The sequence below is a fragment of the Fusarium fujikuroi genome, chromosome FFUJ_chr06 (genome assembly GCF_900079805.1).
Source record: "Fusarium fujikuroi IMI 58289 draft genome, chromosome FFUJ_chr06".
NCBI classification, from domain to species: Eukaryota; Fungi; Ascomycota; class Sordariomycetes; order Hypocreales; family Nectriaceae; genus Fusarium; species Fusarium fujikuroi.
Genome location: NC_036627.1, coordinates 4126703 through 4146392, shown reverse-complemented (window position 1 = coordinate 4146392; position 19690 = coordinate 4126703). Strand labels below are relative to the sequence as shown.

The 19690-nt window shown below is 48.9% G+C and overlaps 7 protein-coding genes; 2 read left to right on the top strand and 5 right to left on the bottom strand.

The window, feature by feature from the left end:
• Positions 1-196: 196 nt before the first annotated feature.
• On the bottom strand, positions 197-1981 carry FFUJ_06664 (uncharacterized protein; the record flags this gene model as incomplete). Its single annotated transcript, XM_023580015.1, has 1 exon — positions 197-1981. One exon carries the CDS (start codon positions 1979-1981, stop codon positions 197-199), a length of 1785 nt encoding a protein of 594 aa, XP_023432753.1.
• A 761-nt stretch (positions 1982-2742) lies between these two features.
• On the bottom strand, positions 2743-3702 carry FFUJ_06663 (SRY1-Not a Serine Racemase of Yeast, threo-3-hydroxyaspartate ammonia-lyase activity; the record flags this gene model as incomplete). The annotated part of the gene is made up of 1 exon (XM_023580014.1): positions 2743-3702. The coding sequence occupies one exon, from the start codon at positions 3700-3702 to the stop codon at positions 2743-2745; it is 960 nt and encodes a 319-aa protein (XP_023432752.1).
• A 527-nt stretch (positions 3703-4229) lies between these two features.
• On the bottom strand, positions 4230-7367 carry FFUJ_06662 (related to microbial serine proteinase; the record flags this gene model as incomplete). XM_023580013.1 has 4 exons in its annotated part: positions 4230-4889; positions 4936-5469; positions 5519-6051; positions 6113-7367. The coding sequence occupies 4 exons, from the start codon at positions 7365-7367 to the stop codon at positions 4230-4232; spliced, it is 2982 nt and encodes a 993-aa protein (XP_023432751.1).
• A 457-nt stretch (positions 7368-7824) lies between these two features.
• On the top strand, positions 7825-8751 carry FFUJ_06661 (uncharacterized protein; the record flags this gene model as incomplete). The annotated part of the gene is made up of 1 exon (XM_023580012.1): positions 7825-8751. The coding sequence occupies one exon, from the start codon at positions 7825-7827 to the stop codon at positions 8749-8751; it is 927 nt and encodes a 308-aa protein (XP_023432750.1).
• Positions 8752-9112: 361 nt separating this feature from the next.
• FFUJ_06660 (related to ankyrin 1) lies at positions 9113-15034 on the top strand (the record flags this gene model as incomplete). XM_023580011.1 has 8 exons in its annotated part: positions 9113-9402; positions 9449-9713; positions 9774-9827; positions 9888-9953; positions 10004-10237; positions 10295-10406; positions 10462-14723; positions 14774-15034. 8 exons carry the CDS (start codon positions 9113-9115, stop codon positions 15032-15034), a joined length of 5544 nt encoding a protein of 1847 aa, XP_023432749.1.
• A 181-nt stretch (positions 15035-15215) lies between these two features.
• FFUJ_06659 (related to putative tartrate transporter) lies at positions 15216-16917 on the bottom strand (the record flags this gene model as incomplete). XM_023580010.1 has 6 exons in its annotated part: positions 15216-15506; positions 15566-15814; positions 15872-16137; positions 16189-16422; positions 16450-16658; positions 16706-16917. 6 exons carry the CDS (start codon positions 16915-16917, stop codon positions 15216-15218), a joined length of 1461 nt encoding a protein of 486 aa, XP_023432748.1.
• A 388-nt stretch (positions 16918-17305) lies between these two features.
• On the bottom strand, positions 17306-19493 carry FFUJ_06658 (related to STB5-SIN3 binding protein; the record flags this gene model as incomplete). XM_023580009.1 has 6 exons in its annotated part: positions 17306-17401; positions 17456-18073; positions 18122-18182; positions 18245-19129; positions 19183-19304; positions 19356-19493. The coding sequence occupies 6 exons, from the start codon at positions 19491-19493 to the stop codon at positions 17306-17308; spliced, it is 1920 nt and encodes a 639-aa protein (XP_023432747.1).
• Between the last annotated feature and the right edge of the window lie 197 nt (positions 19494-19690).

Genomic DNA, 19690 nt, shown 5'->3' with positions numbered 1-19690 from the left:
CGCAGGTAAGTTGAGAGGATGTTCTGCAGAAAAGAGGACTCTAAGACCCCTCACTTGAACTCACTTGCCAGCCTTTCAGAAATGAGCTGAACCAACATGCATATTCGTGTAGCCAGTTAGGGTTTTCAATCCGTGAGCACAGTGGGGCTAGCTTGGAACGTAGTCTATAATAAAACATGTCTAGAGCATTAAACTATCATAAAGCTTTTCCCACTGTCTTTGCTTTATCCTTGTACATAGTAGTGATTCCTGGCGCTACTAGTCGGGACAGCACTGGCGATACTGGATTCTCATCAGGGGTTGTGAATAGGCGCAGGCGGGTAATAAGACAACTCAGACGTGGCGACGCGGTAAGTACCGTAATGGGAGCTAGAAAAAAGAGGCTAATGATCAAGGACAGAAGCCTGTGTGATGTATCTTGGGTAATCATTAGCCAGATAACTCCGAGGCCAATTAGGTTTTCAACCCAGAAGACTCGAAATGTATGACGCCAGCTGAGGCCGAGTCGATCGCGATTTTGGGCGTCCCATTTAATGGATATGCCCCGAAGCAAGCCACAGAGAAACCATGTCGTGCTGACAGTAACCGCCGTTGAGACGATTGACGTGATGAGATACTCTAGGACGACAGAGGTGACAAAGCGGAATATGCCACCATAGCGCTTGATTTCGGAAGGAGTTACCAAAACAGTGAGGAGAGCGGCAGTCTTAGGCAAGAGTTTGAAAAAGAGCCATTGCGACAGAACAGTGATACCAACTCCAGAGGCACCAGGGTTTCCTACTCGCAATCTGATATTGAAAGCTAAAGTCATGATAAACCAAGCCATCGGGCTTAGACACTTGGCAAGAATCCGACACACCTGGAAGCGATTGATGAGGCTGAGTCCTGGCTCCTTGAGCAGGAAAACATATTGCATGTCTCCCTGAGACCATCGGTTATGCCTGTTCATGGCTTCAATCAGAGTTGGCGGAAACGCTTCGTAACTCTCAGTTGTAATCGGTAGTAGCCGGCATTCGTAGCCAGCGCGGTGCATGAACATGGCTTCCACAATATCGTGGCTCATAATGTGTCCTCCACGGGGCGGCTTTCCCGGGAGGACCGGCAGCTTGCAATGCTCCTGGAAAGCCCTGGTGCGGACAATTGCATTATGACCCCAGAAAAGCGCACAGTCATTGGCCCACCAGCTAAGACCGAGGCAGTTGACGGGTAGGAAATAGCGGCTGCCGAATTGCATGAGACGTGCAAAAACACTCACTGCTGGCATTCCAGTCAACGCAGTCTGGAGTATGCCTATTTGAGGGGACTTCTCCATGCTAGATACTATACGAACCAGCACGTCTCCGGACATAACGCTATCCGAGTCGAGTGGAACAAAAAACTCGTCGCCTTTGCTGTGATTTTCGGCGTAGTCGTACATATTTCCACCCTTGTAACCAATGTTCTTGCTGCGGCGGCGGTAAAAGGGGGTTTGATAAGTGCCTATGCTGATATGGTCTTTGAGGCGCGCGAAGCCTTCGTCTTCCAGGCACATCACCTCCGGGAGAGTCGTATCGCTGAGCAAGACGAACCTGAAGTGTTGAAGGCGGCCTATCTGAGACAAGCTCTTGTGCATCTCGAGGACGCGGTCAAATATTGAGCTTGGGTCTTCATTGCGCATGAAGATAACGAGGGCTGTTCTGGACCTGAGTTCTGGGAGGGGTTCTTTGGCGTCGAAGTAAGGATATACGGACTTTTCTGCATTGCCAAAAGCCATGACCAAGAGGCCAATGACGGCATTCCAAGAACCGACAATGGGCTGAAACGTGCAAATGAAGGAGCAGAGTAAGATAGTACCCTCAAGGAAGGTGATGCCATCCTGTTTGAACATGGTGTAGTTGCTCCATTGAACCAGAGATGAGGTACCAAAGAAGAGGGCCATGATCAGCCAATGGCGCTGATATCCAGGCATGCCGGTAACCTTGACAGGGGAGAAGATGCTCATATTTGATGTTTACCAGACCGACAGGCTCCTTATTTTGGGTGTTTTTTTCACAGGGATAAGAAATATCACTTAGTTGGAGTGAGATGGAAAGAGAATATTCTCTTTTTAAGTGTTACAGTATTAATAACTGGCTCACTTGTGTCAGGGCACCTGATGGTTAAAACAATAGGCTAATTACCTAAAAAGGGGCTCCTTAACGATGATTTTTCTGTCAAGTCCAATTACGATCAAGTTTACACATGAGCAAATAAAATTTGAATTTGCAATTGATTAAATAAACTTTAGTTGCCTGCGTATAGATCGCCAACCAGAGGGTTTCTAAAGGATTGTCTACGTAGCCCGTTCCACATCACCCTTGTCACAGGCCACATAGAACAACTGTTCCCATCCCCGTTTCCATATCCAGTCTAGCTCTCTCTGTCATCAAACGGTCTCCTACTGCCTTGCGCGTTTAAATGCTATAACACAGGGCTATTTGCACTTACAGTTAAGGCTTTAAGAAAATTTAAATTAGCTATAAGAAGATGACTAAGATAAGTCTAATTTATTATAGGGGTTTACTTTAGATAGGAGATTATATTAAGATGTACTGGGCCAGGATGATCTGGACCAAGGAGAGAACCGCCAGGGGGGGACAATTACGTATGCAAACATGTAATCGTCGTCCTGACCATCCAATTGTCTCAAGAGAACATTAACGCAAGACGATAACTAGAACAACAGGCTGCGATAAAAGATCAAAATTCATTCCTTTGGCTTGTTTATGGCGAAGAGATTATCTTGGCGATTGCGGATTGATCGTAATTCGACCCGCAGAGGAGCACAACACTTGTTTGCCCGGCTAGTTTTAATGCGACCTTGTTGAAGCCAGCAAGAGCCAAAGCTGCGGAACCTTCAACAATCATACTCTCGGACCAAGCAAGCTCCTTCAATGCTTCCTTGATATCGTCCTCACTACAGTCAATAAGTTCATCAACAACTGCATTTGCCAGTCCAAGTGTTATGGTGTTCTCATCGATGCCACCGGCAACAGCCTCGGCCAAAGTGGGAAGATGTTCCGTTTCGACAACGTGTCCTGCGGCCATCGACTCAGCTAGTGCTTTTGAGTTGACCGCTGAAACACCAAAGACTTTGATGCTTGGATTGTTTGCCTTGAGGACGGATCCGATGCCACTGATAAGACCTCCGCCGCCCAGGGAGATGAAGATGTTATCGATATGGTCACACTGCTCAAGAAGTTCAAGGCCAATCGTACCCTGACCAGCAATGATATCAGGGTCGTTATATGGCGATACGTAAGTATAATCACCCGATGCTGCAAGCTGCTGGGCGTGTTGCTCCGAGAGACCAGCCTCAGCGCCATGCAGAATCACTTCGACGCCATACGACTTGATAGCATTGAGCTTGGCGGGAATGACAATCTCGGGAAGGACAACAGTGAGATCCTTGGATAGAGTCTGCGATGCCAAAGCACAGCCGATGCCGTGGTTGCCAGATGAAGCAGTGATCAATCGACCTTGCCCTGCTGCTGAAAGTTTGGACATGGCGCCTCGGACTTTGAAAGATCCCGTGAGCTGGAAGTTCTCAGCTTTGAACAGGACATTGGCTTTGAGATCGCGGCCGACCTTCTTGGCAGGGATGAGAGGTGTTTGGTAGACGTGATGACGAATGCGGCTTCGCGACTGCACTGAAGCTGCTGCTATCTCTTGAAAGGTTGGCATGGCGATGGCAGTTGGCTCTGAGGAAGAGAAGATATTCAATGTGCGAAGTAAGCTCTGATGAAGGGTCTGAGGTGAAGAGTAATTGAAGATGGAGTATCTGCAGGTCTCGGCCGCATTTATGTCTAGTCTGGTCGATTCTGGCATTGGATGTCTTTACTAAGGCGCGCAGCGCACATGTCAGCAAGAGACCAAGCTAAACCATTCTTGGCAACTCCTCTGACTACAGCGATTGGCTGCACCGCCAACACAATCGAGACTCATGGGATTGAGAACCTGAGAACACCCCATAGGACCTTAATTGATGCCTTCGAGCTTTGTCTTCTAGCCCAATGAAGAAAACCTTGCCTGACTTGTCCAGTTATGGGCTGGTGGGAGAGGATCAGTATGAGAGCCGCAGCATTTAGACCTGCCTAATCAGGACAATTAAGCGTTAGTACCCACTTAGGATCACAGGGCAGAGCAGATTGATCTCATTGAGATATTTTACGGCCTAAAATATGCTGATCTTGTCAGTCAATATCATATACTTAGTAAATCCTAACACACAACCTCGTTCCGACATCAGCCACCAACTGGAGCCATTCTCCTGGTGGCGTCTGCTCTTTCTGCTCAACACATTTTCCAAATACCTCCCAGACCTTGAGGAACTTGTGATTACTCTCCTTTGTAGTCTCAATCGTATCAAATGCCTTTACCATCCAATCATGCTGTTTCACCTTCCTATAAGCTTCACGAGCCCTCTGCTTCTCAGAATCCTTAGCAAGGAATACTCTAACCTGGATACAGTAGAGAATCAGGGCTGCGAGACCAGCTGCTAATGCAGTCGCGACAGATGACCCGTCCACGATCTCCGGGGGAGTTTTTCTGCTTGGACCGCTGTCGACTTCGACTTTATCACCGGGAAAAGTGTAGCTGAGACCCGAGGTATTACCGACGTAGTCTACGCTTGCACCTGAAGAGTTTGCAGCGCCGATGGTGAAGATCTTGCCTGTTGCTGCTTTCGAGGGATATGTTGGGACGTCGTGGGCTCCCTTGTCGCTCGCCGAGCAGAACATGAGGATGTTGGCGTTGGCAGCCTCGATGACGGCGTTCTCGAGGTCTTGTCTTTCTCTGTCATCCTTTGGTGGGTCGATGGTCCAAGACATGGAAATGATTTGGACTCCTTGGACTATTGCTGCACGGATGGCCTAGTGGTGTTAGTTACTGTTGTCCATCATGTTCCAGTTGACATACCTTTGCAGCACTTCTGGCGGTGATATTGAGCTTGGTCCCATCTTCTGAGGGAGTATCCTCAAGTCTCAATATGAAGAGAGATGCATGCGGACACATGAGATGGATATTCTTCGCCATGATAGTTCCGTGACCAGTTCGAGACATGTAATATGGATCGAGAAGACCTCGATGCTCAGAACGTATGCAAAAGCTTCTACCACCAGTAAAATCGTAGTCAAGATCCTTTATGTCAACTCCATCATCAATAATGGCAACCTGGATTGGTTCGATCATCTCGCTGATCTTAGTGCCAGGGGCCATGGGATAATTTGCCTCAGCTTCAAAGACCAGCTTTCTGAAGTCTGTCATACACTGGATCCACTCGTGCTTGGTAGTATGCTCTGGGACTTCTTCAGCGCGAGCTGGGGTCTTATCAGTTCGTTTTCGGTGCGCATTTGGCCACTCTAATTCGACTTCGACTTTAGGACAAAGTAGCTTCATTCTGTCCTGGAACTCGTTCACATTGTATTCAGTTCGGACGGAAGATTCAAGGCCCTTTTGCTGTTAGTATACCGCCATATGATGTCAACTAGGCAAGACTCACTTGCTGGATATGAAGTTTGACAAGCCCCAGTTCGGTTAACTTTGCTAACCCGCCAGGCTCGCTCCAGCCTCTGAGGACAGCATTATTGCCGCTCCAATAGAGATGAATCTCACGTGCCTTGGGAGCGACATTGACAATGACTTCGGTGCACAAGTCTGTCTTGTTCCAGTCCCAAACCTCAACGCCCATGCCTTGGAGCGCCTTCTCAATGGCCTCATCACTGTGCGATGGGGAATTGGGATCAGAGTCTTGTACAAACACGCGTAGAACCGTCTCAACGCCCTTGTTGCGGAGCTGGTTGAATACATGCACCAAGTCCGACCTCCCAGCCCCATCTGGTACGGGCTTGATTTGTTTGCGCATGGAGGTTCTCGACTTACTCTGCTGTGGCTCCTCAACCGTGATTCTAGGGATCCAAACGTATTGTAGAGTGTCCTCGAAATTGATGTTGCGCAGAAGATTAGTAAGTCCCTTCTGAGTGAGGGTTTCATCTGGATGCATCATGCCAGAGAGGTCAAAGCTAAGCTCCTTGTCTACGACATGTCAAACACAATTCAATCCATGAGTAATATTCAGAGGAAATCTTAGACTTACCCGAGGGTGTATTCTTTCCATACAGGATCTCCATTGCGTCAGTGCAATCCCGTGATCTCAAATAGTGCAGCTTGAGCAACCGTTCAACTCCCTTCACAATGGTCTCATCCACTGGATCTGATTTGCTGCCACTCTTTTTGCCCTTCTTGGACTTGTTTGTACCTGATTCACCAGTTGTCTTCTTTTTGCTGTTTTCTCCAGCATCTGGAACAATACTTGGAGCCGGTGAGGCAATGGGCACAGACGGCTGGATGGTAATACTGCCTCCATACTTGGTTCGGTGATCGACTTGTACGCTATCCCGCATCTCATGTCGCATGGAGCTGTTAGGCGATAAGATAGATGGCACAGATGACGACATGCCACAATTTGGAACAGATTCTGCTTCTTTACCAGGCTTCTCTGCTTCTTCTGCCAGTTTCTTTCTACCCTTTCTGACACTTTCTTTATGACACCTATAAGGAGAGAGATTTGCCTTGTTGAAGTCGCCGTTTGTGCTGTTGAATATCGCCCGATCGCCCTTGTCTAGCATCATCTTCACATACTGTAGCTGTTCTCTCTTGCAGTTTTCATAGTCAACAGCAAGATGAAGCGGGGTGTTCCCATTGTCATCTTTTGCTGCCAAAACCTCAGGCTTCGCTTTCTCTATGAGTAGATCAAGGAACTTGATCCTCTTGTGAATGCCGATATGAAGACAATTCATGCCCCTGCTTCCGACGATGGAGATGATGCTGCTTATGTCAGGATGAGCCTCGCACATCCACTGCACTAGTGATTTCTTTCGCTGCTCGATTGCAAGGAACAGTGATGTGCACCCCGAACGGTCTTTGATCTCGAGGTAGTTCTTCTGTTGGCAGAGGAATTTGATGAGGGGCTCCATTTTTTCATCCAGGTTAGGAAGTAACTTTTTGTCTTCCTTGGCTATGATGTGAAGAGCTGTCGGCTGGTCTCTGTCTCTAGTCTGGCGGGCGAGGTTTGGTCCCCGATGGGTCACGAAAGCAGCGAGTTTCTGACTGTCGGTGAGGTCGAGTTCTTCATCGCGAATTTCTCTGAGGACTTGAGTGAGCATGTCCTTCACTGAGACTCTCTCACTCTCCTCATCTCCATCTTCATCCTCGCTGCCACTGTCTTCGCTAGACACATCGCCAACTTTGGACGCTGCGTCTGTGTCTGCTTCGACAAGGTCATGATCTGGCTCTGCATTGTGGGGTTTGTAATACTGGATTGCTGTGCTCATTTTCCGGGCTGAGGACATCTTGGATATCTTACTTGTTGTTCAGAGACCTTGAGAACTGCTCAAGCCTCTTCCTACCATCATAGACTACACCAAGCAAGGAGATAATTCGACCCTCGTATGTCACGCTTTGACCAAGGCAGAATCTAGGGACTCTGAAATGCCCCCCCCCCCCCACCCTAGTCTCCAGGGTCTATTCTGGTGCTTGTGATAGGGCCTCTAGGTTCCGCCCTGCAGGGGCCACGTCACTACCGGGGCCCATTTAAGCTGCCACGGATTGTGCAGCCTTGTAAGGATGTTTATAGCAAAAGGTCTTTGGAGTTTGGACCTGGCCGAGCGGTCAGCATATGCGGCTAGTATCGCGAATACAGTTTGGAGATTTACGAGCCACGAAACTGACTGCCAAATATGAGCATAAAATGCACGACTAAACTCACCATGCCGAGGTTTAACGAGCATCGGATGACCTTCTGCCAAGATGACTGATACTGAGAAAGAAGACTACTACGATAATAGCGATGAAAACAATGAGTTCTTCGACATAGACGCCCAGCTAGATGCAACCTCCTTCAGCATCGGCCTCAATATATCCGCAGGGAAAAACAACGAGTTTCATACCCGCAATGACCCAGCAGCACCCTTTCAACGATCGACAATCACTGAGCGGCAAGGAATAACTCAAGTACAGTGCTTTTCACGCGAGATAATCCATGGCTACTTGTCACCAGACGGAAACAACGCGACCTTGCTTATTTATGATCTTCATCTCGACACAACCAAGAAATCCCGGCGTATCCGCGAAGCTCAAGTCAAGTTCGAGTTCAAGAGCAGCAATCCAGGAAGCTCAGCACCCCAGATAGCAAAGATAGCACCTCATGGAAGTGTCTCCATGTTAGCAACATCTGCCGAAGTATCCAAAACTATCGGCTATGGACTATCGGCTGGAGCCAGCCAGTTCGTCAGCGTCGAGAGCTCGGCCAAATGGGAGAAGACGGTCAGCCAAACAAGAAACGACGCAGCTAGAGTAGCAGGGGGTTTTCTCTGCAATGACTACGGCAAGCAAGTGGGTGCACAGTGGATCCTTTTCGAGAACAAGTTAGTCGGTTCGGGCACACCGAGATTTATGCGCTTTGCTATTTTGCTTGACAGGGGCGACGAGGAGGAGGAGTTTGAGTGCAAAGTCACTATCAATGCTAGTGGGGATTGGAAAACAGTGCTGGGAGGATTGGTTGGGTCTACGCCGCGCGATGATCCTGTCCTATTTGACCCGACTTCACCGCCTACAAACAAGCTTCGCAAGGCTTACGATATCGAGAACCTGGAGTCACTAGACTTGGATGAGTTTGTGGAGATCGAGTTTGATAAGCCTCTGAAGAATATTGGGGGGGCACGAGGTTCAGCTTGACAGGCCTCGGCAGATCGTAGTAGTTTAGGGCAGTAGAATTATGCACGCACGGGCCCGAGTGCCGTGAGGGATTTTATTCGCCTGCTCCTTCGAATAGACTTCCAGCTTAACCACGAATGCTTCCTGTCATGTGTACCGTTGCACTATCGGCGGCTAACATACCTACACTAACTACTATGTGAATCATTTCAAGCCCTACCCATGTCTATTACAGTGACGGTGAGTCTCCACATTCCGGTAAGCACGGAGATAAGACAGTTTTCGCTGACCAGGATTATTTCTCTGCGGAAAGTCGGATGAAAGTCAGGGAGGCATTCTTGGGACCTTGGTGAACTTTTTGAGAAACACTGCCAAATCTGACATGTCTGACTCGGAATCCGTTTCCGGGTCCTCCTCGGGCGATGAGGTCCTATCTCGACGTTCATCTGTGCAGCATCAAGACGAGAGACAAGTTGAGCATATCGACAGTACCGAGAACTCAAACAAGCAGATTGAAGAGAGATGTGGAAACATCAGAGATGAAGCCCCGAACTTCGAGCTTACTCAACCGACAGTAGCTGACACCAAGGGTGAAGTCTTACACCTTGTATGGCAAGAGTCGCCGCCAGACAGTGACACAAGTGATCAGGCTACTGAAGCAAGACTTATAGAGTAAGTATCGAGATAACTCCAGACTTCTGATACTGATGATCTACAGTTTCATTGCTATACCTGGAGTGTATGCAAACTGGACTGACAAAGACTTTGGGCCGAGCCCTGGATCTGGAAGCTCAGCCTGGGTCACCAAATACGCCGAGGAAGGCTGGGAGAAGCCCAAGAACGCTCACAGTAGCTGCCGGGTGTTTCGATTCGATTATGACTCTTCCGAACTCTTCTCTGGTCATAAGTCCCGAGAGGCAATCCATCGGGTTGCCTTGAGATTGCTCAACGGGCTACGGTCAAAGCGTGCGGGCGAGATCAAGGTTCGGGATAGCTCATCAATCTGATGCGGTTTTCAGTCTAACATGGAGATCTATATATAGAAACGTCTGATATACTTCATCAGTCATGATATCGCAGGTGCTATCGTTAAAGACGTAGGTTCCGAGGCCTCTTGACATGCTGAGAATTGTGTAACTTATACTAACCAAGCTTAGGCTCTCATTACAGCTTTCCTTGACAGGAGCTCATGGCAAGACATATCGGAGATGACACGAGTTCTGGTGAGTAAACGATGTCTGTTTTATAGCCTAAACTCCCTAACAGACTATAGATCTTCAATGGCTGTCCCCACCGCCAGAGAGACACAGCCGACTTGGAAACGCGGCTAGCTAACTTTCTCTATATAAACTACTCTCAGGACTCCGGAAAGCCGCGCCCTTCATTAACATCCATATCAGGGATCACCAAAGCCATCATGCAAGTGAATGGGCTCTTCGTAACATCACATATCGCACTGCGAAGCTGGATAATAAATTTGCACTCTCATGGAGAAGATGGCAGTGGAGTGAGTGGTTCTACACCAGATGCAGTCCCGTATAACCCGAGACTGACTTCAGATCAGAGTTTCGACGCTTACTCTGCGACGTTGGGTATACCACAGGAGAGAAGATTGACAGCACCAACCGGGACGGACTATTCTCCTCTTACGCAGTATCTTGCAAAGATAGAGCCAGGTATGTTCAAGAGACTGGTTCATCGCTTTATGAGTATTACTAAGTGCCTTATCAGATGTGCGGGAGCCGAAAGAGTCCATCGGAACACGACAGTTCGCCCAAGAGAGAAAGCTGCTTGCTCTAGCATCTCCAATCTATCCACTTCGAAACAAGGTTCAGCCCAACCCCTTGGCCGATCTGCCTGCTTATCAATCCTGGCTGAACAGTCCTTGTCCTCAAATACTCTATCTCCACGGTAGCCACCGGGTTAGGGATGTGGCCGAAAGCGTGTTCTATGCACTCGAGGACGAGGCGACAAAGGCGAAACGACGTGCAAACGTTCTCTTCTTCTCTTTCGATAGATTCGACGTGCGTGCCGATAGTATTCGGGACATGATAGCTACTTTCTTGGCCCAAATTTGTAATCATCACCCGAAACTCGGACCTGCTATCAATCGACTGTGCAGCCAGATCGAGAACGAGAGGGGATGGACTGAGACAGACCTGATTCAGTTCTTTGAGATGTTAAGAATCTCAGCGGAAGTCGAGCAGACCATGATTGTTATCAATCACTTCGACGAGTGCACAAAAGGCTCACGAAAAAGGTTTTTGGATCACATCACTGACAAGTATTACAATGATGAGACTCCCTGGAAGATTGTGGTTACAAGTCATGAGCCGGGTGCTCTGAGTGAAGAGCTGTCTGGTCCTTTTTGTGTGCCTATTGATATATCTCCCGGAGAGTTTGGAGACCTTGATGCGGATGGCTTCGAAAACGACATTCAAGCACTAATAGGCTCAAGGGGGGATCTGACTTTCAGAGAAGAGCAGATCCACGTGGAGCTGCGGTTCATGGAAAAGCTAGATCCTCCGGTGCGCCACATTTTATGTGAACAGCTCAGAATTCGAGAAGAATGGCCCGATGAGATGTCAACTGATGATGCTATTGGCTTATTGGGCCTTCCAAAACATGTGGCGGAGGGAGATAAGGCTATGGTATCTGTCCTGAATGCAGTGCTGAAGCAAAACACCGACCCGAAGTCCCTCGAGTGTCTTTTCTCCTGGCTCCTATATGCCGTCAGACCACTCACTATATGGGAGCTTGCCACTGTTCTCTGGTTCTCAGACGAAAGGGAAGGTAATAAAGTGTCTCCAAGTTTCATGGCCGTTGACCGGCTCGTTGAAAAGATTGAGAAGGACTTGACTGGTATTCTTGAGGTAGATCACAACGAGGTGAGGTTCAAACACCCATGCTTCCACGAAATCATGGTCAATGGTGATGCTTCAACTCAAAACGCGGAAGATAAGGATTGTCTGTGGAACAAGATTAAAGGCAAAGCTCATCATGTCATTCAAAGCATGTGTCTGGACTACCTATCCAGAGATGCTGTTCAAGAGTATGTCAGAGAGACCTTTGCAGTGACAGACTCAGCAACCTTCGAGACACCACCCTTCCCAGACCGGACAAACCTTACCTCATATGCTATTCAGGCATGGGCACATCACTATTCTCTCAGCTCCCCTCTTCCAGACATATCCACCTTGTCATCGAAAAAGGACCTGGTTCAGACCCTGGCCAAAGCCCAGTGGTGTCTATCTAACCCTACCACCAGACGCTCTCCTTGCTTCCAGTCTCTGTTCCCAATCTTTGCCGGGCTTGGCCTCCCTAATGTGGTCGAGCCGCTAGGTAGTGATGATGCGTTACGAGGTCTTATCGAAGCAGCGAGCAGAGGACAGAAACAAGTGGTTGAGGATCTTCTTCGTGAATACGACTTTACGCCAGACGAGACATGGGATGTGCTCAAGGCCGCAAGCTCCTCTGGCAATGAGGGGCTGATGAATGTCCTGCTGGCAAAGATAGAGGCCAAGGGGAAGATACCTGACAATTTTCAGTGGCCGCCTGTTTTGATCTATCGGGCTGCCAATCTGGGTCTAGCGGGATTTGCCGAAAGAATACTCAGCCTTGGATGTCCCGCAGATCCAGATGTCGATTGGAGAAACGAGATATCCATGCAAGCATCCCCTCTATACCAGGCAGCGTGCCATGGGTATACAAGTACAGTCCGAATTCTGTTAAAGCATGGCGCCAATGTGGAGTACACGAGCCTGTCTGGAAGAAACCCACTTCACAAGGCCGCCCTTGAAGGTCATATTGAAACTGTCAAAGCCATTCTGGAGGAGTCACAGGTCAACATCGACTGTGCTTCCGAGTCAAACTTCACTCCCTTATATCTCGCAGTGCTTGGCGGTAACCACAGCACAGTGAAACTGCTATTGGAGAAAGGTGCAGACCCAAATATGGGCATCTCAGATTCTCACACTGGGGATGATCAGTGGACGCCTTTGCATGCGGCGACTGATGACGGTTTCATGAAGTGCATCAGGCTACTTCTAGACTACAGAGCCAATCCAAACATCCCTGGGCCGTCTGGACCTCCCTTGCATTGGGCAGTTACTCATGCCCGCGTCGATATCCTCAATATGCTTCTCGATGCTGGAGCTGATTCCTTGACTAAAGTCCTTAAGAAGCCTCTCTCAGTCACGAGCGTCGGGTCCGAGCTATGGGAAGCTGGGCTCGGTATGCTGAAGAGACTTCTGGAGCTCAAACTAGACGTCAACTATAAGGACGGTGAGGGTAGCACTCCGCTTACCACTCTAATATGCTCATACGCAAACAAACCAGCGGGCGAATCTGTCCAAAGAGACAAAGCCTTGAGAATGCTGATAGACCATGCAGCTGACGTCAACCTGGCCAGCGATGACATGTGGACACCACTACAATATGCAGTCATAATGAAACAGTACAATGCGGTCGAAATGCTCCTGGAAGCAGGCGCTGATCCGAACATAGCCTATAAAGAGAACCAGGCGCCACTTTGCTCTGCGCTTGAGCAGCCCAAGATAGCCCGCCTGTTACTCGAAAAAGATGCAAACCCCAACGTTGGTTTCTCCCGTGGATTCACTCCCCTCACATACGCTGCATGCTTTGGTCACCAGGATGCTGTGGAGGTACTTCTTGAGTACGGGGCGACTGTTGATCTTGAGTATGGTTTTGGAGTTGATGAGCCTTTTAACGATTGGCTCAAGGGCTGGACTCCTCTCATGTGCGCTACATTCCAAGGTCATCATGGAATCGTTCAGATGTTGGCTGAAGCTGGAGCGGAAATGAGTGGAAGAGACAAGGAGACAGGGAGGTCAATCGTTCACATTGCAATATTTGGCGGAACCCTTTCGACTATCTTGGAATTCCCTTCAAGGATTGATCTGAACGCGACAGCGAATGATAGCCTAGGAGCCCTTCACTATCGCGATCTTAAGATCCAAGACCTCAAGCGGCTAGTCAATGCTGGAGCAGACATTGAGATTGGGACTGGAGAGAGACCTACTCCCCTTCACGTATACGCAGACTGTGACTTTGAGAAGGTGAAGTTCATGGTCAACCGCGGAGCTAACATCAACTCACTATGCCCACATCACGGTTCACCTCTACATCAAGCTTGCAGAGCAGGTCGATTTGATATCATCAAATTCCTTGTTGAGCATGGTGCCAACGTGAATGCAACTGAAGACTTCTTGGGCACGCCTTTGCAAGCCCTATTTCTTTCTCAGGGTCCAATCGACGCTTTAGAACATGAGAACATAGTCCGCTACCTTTTATCTCAACATGCAGACGTTACTGTCAAAGCTGGTATTTGGCGCTATGCGATTAACTCAGCTGCTCTCGGAAGTCTGCCTTCTATCATCAGCCTCGTTCTTGACCAAGAAAACGCTACGGTTGATGTAAAGGATGACATGGGCCGCATGCCTATACATTTGGCGGCTTGTAACAGTTTGGCCAACTTCGAAGCTATCCTGGAGCGAGGGGGCGACATACATGCCAAAGATAAACAAGGACGTACGCCGCTACACTGGGCTGCCCAAACAGGAAAACTCCAAGTTGTCAAGAAGATCATCTCACTCATGGGTGCCAAGTTGGATGTTGATGTCACAGATATTGATGGATGGACACCTCTTTGTTGGGCACCTCGCTACGGCTTACCACTTCTCAAGCCAGAAAATGTGGGAGAGCTGTCACTAAGTGCTGATGTTGTGAGACTTCTTATTGAGCATGGGGCTAAGAGAGATGTGATAGTCAAACTTGGGGAAGAGATGTGGACTCCACTGAGAATTTCTCAATATCACAGAAGTAATCCAGATGTTGTGTCAGTACTGGATAGTCGCGGTTCAACAGACACGGGAAACAGCGACGACACCCCTGAGGAAGCAGGGACGAAGTCAAAAGCTGCGTCAAAGACAGGGGTGCAGCAGGGGGATTCCTACTGTGACTATTGCTTATCGGTTAGTACTTGGCATCATTCACAGAAACATCAGCTAACCTCGATTTGTAGCGCATCTATGGGCTGTATTGGGGCTGCGATACGTGTCAAGGGTTGTGCTTCTGTCATAAATGTTACCAGCACGCTGGTATTCTTCATCCAGGGCATGCCGACTATACACAAAAAGGCGAAGAAGAATATGAGGGGGGTGAACAGGACATTTCAGCAACAACTACTTCTGGTTCATCAGACACATACTCCAACTCTGAATCTGACTCTGATTCTGGCTCCAACCATTCAGAAGCGGGGGAAGATAACGAGGATAGTTCTTAGGATGGATTGGCTCGAAGGGAACGAAGAGCTGTGGGTCTATGTGATGTATTCCTTCAAATGCCCACGGGACACCACTGACTAAATAATCTTACGTAAAAGTTGATTGATACAGCAGATAACCAGCTCTACACTCATGGTGATCGTGTTCGATGCTCTACCGGCTGGAGTTTCTTGAAATCCACTAGCCAGCAAATCTCCAACCTTCAGGCTCACCAGCTGCATCCTCTGCAGCTTTCAAGGCCTTGTTCTTCTTAGTCACGTACCACTTTGTGATGAGAACAAAAACCACAACCAGTCCACAACCTGTAATGATAACGCCGCCTCCAGTCTGATAGTAAGGCTCTTGGTTTCGGAGGAAGAAGTATGGTGTGAACCAGTGTGAAACAGACGAAACACAGTTGGCATAGGCGATGAGGGCAGCACGTTTTGTACGGGGACGAGGGACCACAGTTGTCTCCCAAGAGATTTGGATCTAAGGATAAGTTAGTGAACTGCCTTACTGTGAATGATGAGATAGGAGAGAGAACTTACGTTGAGACCAACGAATGGACCAACGACGAGCAGGATCATGCAGAAGTATCGGGCGCCGACGTTGAGGGTGGTGATCATGACAGCACAGCCGATTAGAGTAAGAAGAATTGGAACGATGATGTGATAGCCGTGTTCCAGTCGTCGACCAGAAGACCACGAGATGCCCATCATCACAAGAAAGGCGATAATAGGAGGAGGAGCCTGAATGAGGTAGGTGGTAGTACCAGAGAATCCAAGGGTAGCGACGATCTTGAATCATTCTTAGTACACGATTCATAGTTGAATGAAGAACGACAAGTTACTTACGGAAGGGAAGAAGTCCTTGTATGACTGTGCGATGATCAAGAAGAAGTGAATGGCCGCAAAGAGATGGGCGAATGGCTCCTTCATGCACATCCAGAAACCATCCCAGTAGCCACCAGCATCATCTTCAGCAATGCCACCAGCAGAAACAGTCTGACGGTATTGAGCCATAGCGGCCTCTTCCTCGGTGATGAAGTATGTGCCCGTGGAGTCAGGGAAGTTGGGGATGAACCAGAAACTCACGAGAGCCACCAAGATACTAACAGCACCTGGATGAACAATTAGCGATGTAAACAGTATTCTCATGCTTGACGACATACCTTCGAGAAGCAAGAACCATTTCCAAGCTCGGAGATTTGCGACGCCCTCCATATTGGTCAAGATGCCAGCAGCCAAAAGACCCGAAAGAGCCTGAGAAATGGTATTTCCCGCATGCCAGATACCCATCCTCATAGGGGACTCATGCTTAGTGTACCAGGAAGAAGTCATGAGAGACACAGCAGGTACAAAGGGTCCTTCAGTAAAGCCAATGAGGAAGCGGCAGAGACAAAAGCCTCATCCTGCAGTAACAGCAGGCATACAGATAGTTACAAAAGACCAGACAAGCATGCAGCTGGGGAGGAGGATTCGAGGGGTTCCCTTGGCGAGGATAACGTTGGCGGGGATCTGAGAGAGGATGTAGCCCACGTAGAACATGGAGATGCCCGTAGACCAGACTGTATCTGTCATGTGAAGATCTTCTTGCATGCCGGCGAGTCGAGCGTTGGAGACGTTGATTCGATCAAGATAGCTGTATCAGTCAGTAAGAGAAGCGTGAACGAAGATGGAATGACTGACTTCATCAAAAGCATGGCCGTTACCATAGGGAGGAACTTCCAGTCGAGTTTGCGAACGAGAGATTTCTCAATGGCAGCTCGCTCCTCTGGAGTCTTGTCCTTGATGAGCGGATATCGCTCGAGGATCTCATCTCGCACGGGAGCGACCTCCTCATACTCGACATCTCGTTTGATGTCAAAAGACCCGGCTTTTGAGTGGACGGAGCCCGTCATGTTGATAGCAGAACTATGGCTCTCACAAAGATTTCAGGAACAACTCAGCAGTGTGAAAGGGTAAATGATGAATGGCGAGAGAGTGCTGCTGATCGATCATTCCCAGAGCCATGGGTATCATACACTTTTATATATCCCAACTCTCAACCCAAGCTGGGTAAGTTCTTCCAAGAATGCCAAGATCCTGTTGTCCTTTTCGCTCTTCCATCCGAGTTTACTACCGCGGTCACCCCGCATCCCCGCGTTTGTGGAATAACCTTAGAAGATAGCGTTCAACGTTCGCGGGGGCTAGCGCTCGGACTCAACCCGTCGGCTACAGTCCGCCAATAAAACTTCATGATTCGGGACCGACGGACTTGGCCCGAATTCAAGTCTGGGGGTTGGGTGATCAAAGCGAGTTGCTGATTGTTCCTGATGAGGAATAGCGTTGCACCATACGACGCAAATGACTTGGGATTTCGGGGGGGATGAAGTCCTGGTGAGTCTGCTGGTGTTAACCATATTTTAAGCATATCTACTTTGGGGAAAGTGAACTTACCTGCAGGCTGCCTTGTCCTTCCATTATCTTGGTAGACAGTGATAGGAGGAACTGCTGGAAGATGCTCAATGCGGAGAATTTGGACGAGCACTGTGTTAGAAGTATAGATGCTTTGCTCACTACTTCAAAGGTCTGTGTCAAGCCTGTCTGGTTCGGCTGTGGTGCATTCTGAACGAGACAAACGTACGCCACAGCAGCTGCCAAGATATCATATGCGTCTAGGAAAGATACCGCGGTGCCACTCCCAGACCTGTTATAGAGTTTCTCTATGAGCGCCTTGCAGCAACTAATCGTATCGGCTTCCACCTCGCTGTTACTCTCAGCATCGATGTCGGAGTTTGTCAGGTTCTGGTTGCTTGGTCTGACCATCAGGATAAGTGCCCGGCATGCTAACTGTTCCAGGTAGTCGAACTGAGGATTTGTCGGGGTAGTAATGCTTCCGTTTTGTGGGGGAAACTCTCGCCAAAAGCAGAGGTTGCTGTAGGAAAAGAGTGGGTTGGGCCGGTGACTTCCAAGTACATCTGAGATAAGCTGTGCATGGGTGACAAGATGCTTGCTCAAAGCGAGTTTAGCTCTGACTGGCCCTGTGGCAGTCTCATCTTCTGTTATGTCTGGTATCTACTTTGTCGTCAGCAAGTTCACGTCAGGTCTCACTGGGCATCATACCGCGACTGAGATGTCAACCTCAGTAATAGTAAATGGTCTACCCATCACGGATGATAGAGACCTACAGTATTTGTCAGTTCGATACCTTAACTAGGACATTGAACCTGCCTATCCCAAATATACACACTCCAGAATAACCACTCGACTCGATATGTGTATTCTGTATCCGATGTGTTCCTTGAAGGTACAGTCTTGTGGAGACCAGCAGCGATGCAGTTCGTCATGATGAAGCCCATGAGATGCCATGTTGATCCACCCGAGGCACTGAAAATTGAGAAGACGGCAAGCAGAAGCATGCAGTGCAGGGTGTCCAGAGGCTCTTGAGAGTGGAGAATGAATGGTAGTAGCTTCACAGCTGCACCATGCAGATTAGTGGCCAGTGAGGAGAGGCGACCAGAATCAGATGACATGCTGATGCCTATTGCTATAGCTAGGTATGTGTTGAAGCGAGGCAGTGCGGTTCTAGTTGGATCAATGCCTTGGTTGCTCGTCTCCAGTACAGCCTCGTATTGCTCAAACAAGCGGTTCTCATCAATATGGGGTAGCCATACGCTCCAGTCCAGAAACCGCTGGAAGTGACTCAGTGTCAGGTCGCGTGTGAGTGGGATGAGCTGGCCATCTGTCATATACACCGGTTGCGACGATGATGCTTTAGAAGGGTCTCGGCCATCTACAGCCAAAGCTGCCGATATCGACTCAATTATGGCGAGTTTGTGTGGCTCATCACCTGTGTTCGTTCGAGACTCGGCCATAGCCTTGTTAGACAAGAGGCCGATGGCGCTCATGGTGTCTTGGACACTTGACTGCTCCTCGCCATTGGCAGCGGTCTGTTCATTCACTGGGGCACATGAGATAGATCCATAATTCGAGCGTCGGCGTTTGCCATTGATGGGCGAAACAGCATCCGTGGTGCCAAAAGATGCGTGTCTGGCTTGAACATGTTTCTGCTCGGCAACCTTTATCTTTTCTTCAAGTTCAGCAACACGACGTCTTAGAGACTCAACGTAACTAATAGCATTAGTAAATGATATGTCAACTATGAGAGTGTCGCTGTCGCATACCCATTGACTCTTGCGTGCGTCAGAGTAGTATCCTCAGCATTAAAGTCAAACTGCTGAGACCGGGCAATGCACTCCACGCCAAGATCTGCACAGGAAGTACATGCCGGACGCAATTTATCGCACTAAGACATATTAGTAAATACGCCAACATGCATGGGAGGGACAAGCATCACCTTCTGCTTCCGCTTGAAGCACCGTTCACAAGCGAGACTGTTCTTCTGCGGAGGCTGGGACTGTGCCGAACTGGGGCTACTGGCCCGTGCAGGGCTTGGGATTGAGACGCGGGATAGTTCGCGCCAATCAGTTGCCATGTTGCATGTTTCTTGGATTGATCTGGAGGCGGAGAGAGATACGACACGGAGTGAGCCCGAGGGACGCCTTTGATCGGAGGGGAAGCTGGGGAAGACCCCAGATTTATCGGACTTGATCCTATAGTCACGTGCGGCTTGATCGAAAGTGGTCTAACTTAGTCTGGACGAGCTCCTACTGGGGCATGATGCGGAGAATT